The 8,433-nt window shown below is 34.3% G+C and overlaps 1 protein-coding gene across 1 annotated transcript; it reads right to left on the bottom strand.

Annotated features, from left to right (window-relative positions):
• Positions 1-5,472: 5,472 nt before the first annotated feature.
• On the bottom strand, positions 5,473-6,278 carry LOC107952676 (uncharacterized). Its single transcript, XM_016887854.2, has 2 exons — positions 6,088-6,278; positions 5,473-6,009 (listed from the first exon to the last, which is right to left on the bottom strand). The coding sequence occupies exons 1-2, from the start codon at positions 6,133-6,135 to the stop codon at positions 5,515-5,517; spliced, it is 543 nt and encodes a 180-aa protein (XP_016743343.2). The 5' UTR covers positions 6,136-6,278; the 3' UTR covers positions 5,473-5,514.
• Positions 6,279-8,433: the final 2,155 nt, after the last annotated feature.

Genomic DNA, 8,433 nt, shown 5'->3' with positions numbered 1-8,433 from the left:
TAAAAAGGAAATACGTGAAAAAAAATTAAAGCTGAGTGACTAAAATGATTGTATAACAACATTAAATTCACAATGAAGACTAAAATTAGAAGGTAATTCCTAAAATGAAAATAATTTTAATCATGGAGCTTAAAATGAAAATTTTTAATTTTTCATACTCAAAAAGAAAATTTGTGAAATTTTGATGAAAATTGTGTAGTTTTAATTGATTTAGCTTTTAGTTTTATTTCCATATATTTTTATTCCTTTTGAAAAGAATTAATTATTAATGTCTCTTATGAAATATAAAAATAAATTTTAATATATTAAAGGTAATTCATTGAAACATAGAAGTTCAAATATAATGTATTGTATAAATTATATAAAATATTTTAAAACTTAAATCAAATCAAAATAAATAAATAATGGATACATGGCATTAATTTAGATTTTATTTTTTATTAAAAGAGTTCAAATTAATTGCAGAATCCCATAAAGCACAAATAGACAGGAACCGGCATTTGACTTTGCACTTTAACGAGAAGGACAGCACACAGATCAGCATAAACTACATACGAATCTCTGCCCCCACAATATCATGGCTTTGGTCTCATTGAATCTTCCTATATTCGAATCAACGTACGAAACCCCAAAACAATTTTATATAAACATTATATATAATCATTTTACCAATCACTGACAGCTTCATTGGGTGCATGTTTATCATGCAACTGGCTGTAAACAAAATAACAAACGTTTTTGTGCATCAACTAACTCCTCATCGTTTTCAAATGGTTGAGGTGAAAATCCTTAATTCTAGTTTAAATTTAGAAGTTATTCCTTATATTTTCACTTCTTCTAATTTTTTATAATAATTAATTAGTGCAAATAATTAAAAACATCAATTATTTAAGAATCTCCTTTAAAAAAAAGCATGTTAGCATTACGAGTGCGAAAAGGTTTTTTTTTTTAAATGCTTGTTAAAATTTTCTCGTTTTTATTCCCAAAATAAGTGTGTTGATGTTAAACAAGGTGTCAAGGTCCAGGAAGTGTCACAACCCACACACAAATGCCTATCACCAAGGTGTGCAGAACAACTCTAAGCTATCATTTGAGTAAATTGGATTTATTTAACCTTCTAGGACTACTCAATTCTTGGAACATTTAGGAAAACCCATCTAGCTACTTGAAGCATGATGGATCAATAAACACTTCAGTAACTTGTATTTTACTAGGGTAATTTGGTAATCCTAAGGATAAGATAAAAGAGAGTTTAAATTCCTTAAGATTTTATCTTACAGATAGGTTTGAATATTAGCCGTTGGTGTAATTCAATCTGTACTGTTAGATATAAAGGGACTTAACTAAAAATAGAGGCATTCTTATTTGTATCATTCACCATTCATTATTGAGTAATCAATAGAGAGATCAGTTACTCGCATAACTCTATTGAGTATTCTTTTCTTACTTGCTTGTTTTGCTTAGTTGCTTTCTAACATCAATGCCTTAGAGAATTCTCTATGACATTCTCAAACTTTGAGGGTTTAGGCTAACTCAAGTAATTAAAGGGAATTCATTACCTAAGGCCACAAAGTTTGCTAAGCTAAAATCCAAGTCTATGACAGTTTGTGTCAAAGAAAAGTTCATTTAAGATGCTAAATTGAGATTACGAATCACACAAATGAACAGGATGTCCCACCGAAAACCATGAGAGGTCTAAAAAAGCTAGCAATTTGAAAGATATGTTGCCAACAATGGATGACAAAGTTGCCAAACGTGAGGAATCCATGAGTGATATGAAGGGAAGCATTGAAGTGGTTGAGGACCACATTTTAAAAAACATGCAAGGCTTTTATAATTTCCTGTTTCAATCATGTATGATCAATATATGCATGACAAGTACATATAACATTCTTTCCTAAGGTATATGACAGACATGCTTATCTCATATATGCATGACTTGCTATTACAATTTTATAATATTCACATTCAATTATTTACAAGAGCCAATCAAACAATTTTGATTCTCCACAATTTTTCTTTTAAGGGAAAAACCAAAGAAGTGAATGTGAATCATGCACCAGGTAGGTTCCAACAAAGAGAGGTGAGTCAAAATTTACCACTTAAAAACCTAGCCTTTCCTTGCCAGATCCAATCCTAGACATGCACCTTTTCATTACCACACTTCATATATTTAATAGATCAACTGTTGATTGTCTCATACATATATATCACAATTATATCATAAATAATTATTAAACAGATATATAAAGAGATGAGTAATAAAATAAAATTGTCAGCCAAAGTTTTCATGGCTCTATTTCTAGAAAATAAATAAATAACCAAAAAAATTTACATAGTTTTTCGTCACAAGGCATTTCTTGTTTCTTCAATCGCCATTCCTCTATCTTCACCTCATCATAGACTCATTTTTGAAAAAAATACATTTATGTCCTATGTCCTTTTCCAGCCCACAAGAATCCTATAAATAAAAATTAATCCTACTTGTAGATGATGGACTACGGTCTATTTCCTAAGAACCATAACCTTGGAAAAAATAATAATTATATAAAAAAATAATATTGCATTCATTCACATACATTTTCCTAAACATGAGAATAATTAAAAGAATGTCACATGTAACGCCCAGGAATTCAAGTTTTTGATTTGCTGGATTTAGTCAATAAATAAGTGTGTGTGTCTCGATGGTTGTGAGCCTTGATTAGGAAGGTGAGGTCATGGATTCGAGACTTTTGATAACTTGTGAGAGTTTATTTATTTTGCTTCTCGCGTGGGTTGGCCATTTAGTAGAGGTGGGGTCATGTTGGGACTCTGTTTATTCTGTTTAGTAGCCGTGTGTGAGTCAGTGGGTGATACACGATTGTGTGTGGGCCATGTAGGCTACATGTAGCACCCCTAGCCCGTATCCTTCGTCGGAATAGGGTTGCGAGGCATTACCAGACATATCGGAACATTCACATATACTTAAGCATAACATAATCAAAACATATAATAATCATTCACAATTGTCCCTTATATAGGTCTACGAGACCTTAAACATGCTTTAGAAAGGGGTCGTGACTAAACCAAGCTCATACAAAATTTTTCAAAGCTATAAGGATCATACGCCCGTGTGAACAGGCCGTGTGCCTCACACGGCATTAGACACACCCGTGTGTCTAGGCCGTGGCAAAACAGGGCATACATATTGACTTGTCAACATGGCCACAAGACATGCCCGTGTGTCAGGCCGTGTAAAAATTAGGGAGGCTATTGACTTGGGACACATAGCCGACCACACGCCCATGTGCCAGCCCGTGTGCCACACATGACCAATAGTGTAACACCCCAAATTTCTGTAATTTTGACTTTTGTGAAATTGTAGCATAGGAAATATCTGAATATGTTTTTGCATGAATTTGCATAATATCTGTCTGCTTTTGTGTTGAAGTGCTTTGGGGTGTGTTAGGGAAATCCTAAGTTCAAGTCTCAACTTGGGCAAAATTTTGGTTTTTTATTTAAATAAAGCCTGGCTTTTGGTTAATGAGCTTATAAGAATTTATTAGTAAAAACTTAACAGAATGGGCCTGCTAGTCTAGTGGTTAAGTGGCAAGGGTTTATGCTAGAGGACCTGCGTTTGAATTCTGGCTTGAGCATTATTTTTGCCACTAAGGCTGTGATAGAATTGGAGGTGAACTACAACACTGAAGTGGTAGGGTTTATCAGATTTTTCTGAGTAGTTTCCCCAAAAGAACTCTCTCTGCCGAAATTCTCTACTATTTTTTCCCTCTCCACGTTCTTTTTCTTTTTTTTTTGCCAAAATTTTCCTTCCCTCCCTCCCATTCATTTTGATTTCGTATGAACGGGCTTCTGCGATTCATTGACGTTCTCCTCATTGGTAAGTTTCTGCTTATCGTTTGTAAACACCGTTTTGATTAAGAGATTAATGGGGAATTTTCTTTGGGTGTTTAGGTACTGATCAAGGGGCTGTTCTTCGTTCCTGAACAGTGAATTAAACGAATAGTATTTGCTGGTTTTCGCTCGAGGTAAGAAATTTAACGATTTCGAGGTGGAATAGCTCGTTTAGTTTCAATCAAAAATTGTTTAAGTGATTGAAATGGGTCTTGACATTGTCGATTATAGGTTCTGAAGTACTCGGGATTACGCTAAGCTTCAATCAAAACCAGGTGTGTACTTCAATAGATCTGAAATCGAGTTTCGACGAAAGTCAAAAACGCTACTGTAGATGCCACACGGGCAGACACAGGCTTGTGAGGCTGACGAGGTTGTGTGTGAGGCATAGGCTTGACCAATTGGAGCATGTGGGTCACACGGGTTGTGGAATCTTGGGCCAGGCCGTGTGATCCACACGGGCAAGGCCAATCTGAGCCGTGTGGGCCCACACGGACAGGGCATACGGACGTGTGAGCTCGATTAATTTGAAATGTTCTGCAAGGTTACACGGGTCGCCCAAGTCATCTGTGACCTGATTGTAGGGTCGGTAAGCGTTACTTAGACCCTTATACTTTAATCTGATACTAAGGGTCTGTTTGTTTACCAGTAAAATGTTTTCCGGAAAATGATTTCTGGAAAAATGATTTACTTTTCTGGAAAATGATTTACTGAAAATATTTTCTGGTGTTTGGATGAAGCTGTGTAAAATATTTTCTGTTGTTTGGCAGATTTCCTGAAAATATTTTCCGTAAAAGTTGTTGTTACATATATTAATAAATTTATATACATATTAATAAATTTTTATATTTTAAATTGTTTTTAGCATGTGGGTCACACGGGTTGTGGAATCTTGGGCCAGGCCGTGTGATCCACACGGGCAAGGCCAATCTGAGCCGTGTGGGCCCACACGGACAGGGCATACGGACGTGTGAGCCCGATTAATTTGAAATGTTCTGCAAGGTTACACGGGTCGCCCAAGTCATCTGTGACCTGATTGTAGGGTCGGTAAGCGTTACTTAGACCCCTATACTTTAATCTGATACTAAGGGTCTGTTTGTTTACCAGTAAAATGTTTTCCGGAAAATGATTTCTGGAAAAATGATTTACTTTTCTGGAAAATGATTTACTGAAAATATTTTCTGGTGTTTGGATGAAGCTGTGTAAAATATTTTCTGTTGTTTGGCAGATTTCCTGAAAATATTTTCCGTAAAAGTTGTTGTTACATATATTAATAAATTTATATACATATTAATAAATTTTTATATTTTAAATTGTTTTTACATATATTGCAATAATTTATTTATAAATAAATAAATTAAATTAAATATATAATAATACTCAATTATTAAGCTACAATATTAACCTTCATAAATTGAAAACAACCAAAGTTAAATAAATTATTTGTAATTGTGTTAAAAAATAAAAAACAAGGATTGAATAATTATAAATTAGCTTCTAAACCACAATTAATACTAGAAATTAATAATATTATCCAAATGCATAATTAGTAGTACACCACATAATAACAACATTGTCCAAGTGCATAACTAAATATTACACCACATAAAAGTATCAATATCTTCAACCTTGAGAAAATTTTTGAAGCCAAATTTTTTTATGCTTCTTATTTTTAACTAAAAAAGCTTTGGCCTCGGATTCATGACTCACTAGATAATCAAACACAGAACACAAGAAGTCATCATGAAATCCTTCTTCCTTCATCGACATCACTTGTTCGTAAAGCTGTGGTGTCTTATCCGCAGTAAATTGTTCCAAAGCATTAGCAATTTTGCCAAGTTGTTCACCCACAAATTTAACTTGTTCATCAACGACACTTTCTTGAACATTTTTTCTTTTACGTTTGGATGTGCCAGATGAAGATACATTTGTTCTTACCTCTTCATCCTCTTCATTGTAGTAGTCTAGAGGCACTGAATCTTGGTTACCATCATTCAAATCTATGTCAGCAAATGTTCTGGCAAAACTCCCTGTTGCCATATCTTTGCCAACAACCAAAGCCATTTCATCATAATGATCAATGCTTTTATTCAAAAATGGTTCATACTTCTTGTGTGCCTGTTGGATATTATACACAATTAGAATAACAAGTATAAAACAATTGAAATATACTTAACATATATATACAGATATTACCATCATTGCTGTATCATATGTCGCTCTATCACATGTGATCATTTTCATGTTATCATCCCATCCAAAACCACTTTCACATCGAATTTTGCATATAATTTGCCATTAGTTTTTTACAGTCCTCAAATGATTTTCCACATGCTTCGCATCGCATTGGACTTGGAATCTTTTAGAAATAGCTTCGACAACTTGTTTAATAGAAACTGTTTTGAAAGTATTAGAAGGCTTATTTCCTTTCTGGGCCTCATCTGCTAGAATTTCAAGAAAAACATGTTCCATTGGTTTTGTCCACCTGAATTGCTTGAAGGTCTCTTCTTTGTTGCCCTTACCCATTCTACATTAGTAATTGTCATTGTCAATCATTTCGATATCCAACAAGCTTAAAACATAATAAATTCAATATCTAACAAGCTTAACATAATCAATATCTAACAAATTCAAGGCATAATAATTTCAAAATCCAGCAAACTAAAATTTTAATATCATTATCCAACAAACATTAACAAAAAAAGAACAATTTTAATACTAAAACATACATAACATAGAAACAACAAACCTAAGACCTAAACCTACCTAATATTTCTAGTCATATAATCAATCCACATAGTTTGTGCAATTTCGTCTCTCTTAGCAGACCATTCTCTTGCTTCTTCTGATACTCCCCGACCTCGGTGATGAGAGTCGAGTCGTTGATGTACCCGATCGTGAATTGGAGTAATATCAAGGTTTGTCGAAGATAGGTTAAGAAAGAAGGGATAAAGGCTCAAATTTAGTTCAAAAGGGGTTATGAAGTGTATTGAGGATGATAGGTGAATGAAAACCAAGTATTCAAGTTGAACCAGGAAGCATTTGACCAACATCATGCATAATTCATGGAAGAATTTGAGGAAGCATTTGGCCAACATCATGCATAATTCATGGAAGAAAACGCCACACTTTGGATGTAAAGTGATAAGTTCGGATAAGAAGAATGGGTTGACGCCACAAGGGTTACGGAAGCATTTGACCAACATCATGCATAATTCATGGAAGAATTTAAGGAAGCATTTGGCCAACATCATTTTTTTTGATTTTTTTTACAAAACCATAATATCAAAGATGATGATTCTTACTCCGATTCGGCTAGCTCTGATACCAGATGATACGTCCCGGCCTCGGTGATGAGAGTCGAATTATTGATGTACCCGATCGTGAATTGGAGTAATATCAAGGTTTGTCGAAGATAGGTTAAGAAAGAAGGGACGTGCTATCAACCTTATTACGAGAAATTATTCGAAAGAATCTCAAAGCGTGGGAGGAATGTTTACCGCATGTGGAATTCGCTTATTTTAGCTCAAATAATTACTAAGTGTTTAATTAAGAAATCTGGACATTTTAATTATGTTTGTTTATTGCAAGAACAATGAGAGTTGTAAACAATCTCACAAAATGTAAAAACATTAATTCAAGGTTCTTCCCCTTACAATGAAATTTAACACATATTTATAGGCAAAACAAAAGGGTAGCCGAATGGGTAAAATTGGAAGCCAAATTCGGCCATGGTGCAGCTCAAGTTAGCTCATTCGTGCTCAAGTCAGCTCATTCAAGCTCAATTTAACTCGTTGAGCTCGTTATTAGCTCTTTAGCTCTTTTTAATTTAATTTGCCGGAATAAATTAATTAGTTGAGTTAGTTATTTTAGCTCAAATAATTACTAAGTGTTTAATTAAATCTGGACATTTTAATTATGTTTGTTTATTGCATGTTTAAATTGTTTTAATTATTACCTAGCATAAATGTGTTTGCCTTATTACAATTATTTAATGTGTGCGATTTGGCGAAATCCTCGTCATTAAACGAAGTCTTAGTCTTCAAAGCGTTGAAAACGAACAGCAAAGGGAGAACATTTTCCATACACATTGCCATGTCCAAGGCAAGGTGTGCAGCTTGATCGTTGATGGCGGGAGTTGTACAAATGTGGCCAGCACCTTAATGGTTGAAAAACTCGGCTTGCCAACAACTAAGCACCCTCAACCTTACAAACTTCAATGGCTTAATGATGGAGGGGAGATACCAGGTTATGAAGTGTATTGAGGATGATAGGTGAATGAAAACCAAGTATTCAAGTTGAACCAACACAATATAAGTGTGTTAACCCGGGACTTATACGAATACTTAGGAAAGGTTAAATGTTGTATAGATGGAAAACGAATAAAATGGAACCTTGACCCACTATCAAAGATGATAGGAACCTCGATATAACTTGAACGCCACACTTTGGATGCAAAGTGATAAGTTCGGATAAGAAGAAAGGGTTGACGCCACAAGGGTTACTTGATAAGTCAAACGAGTCTTTGGAGAACAATGAGAG

This window comes from Gossypium hirsutum, chromosome A13, assembly GCF_007990345.1.
Source record: "Gossypium hirsutum isolate 1008001.06 chromosome A13, Gossypium_hirsutum_v2.1, whole genome shotgun sequence".
Classification (NCBI taxonomy): domain Eukaryota; kingdom Viridiplantae; phylum Streptophyta; class Magnoliopsida; order Malvales; family Malvaceae; genus Gossypium; species Gossypium hirsutum.
The sequence above is the reverse complement of the archived record's forward strand: the minus strand, read 5'-3'. Positions and strand labels throughout refer to the sequence as shown.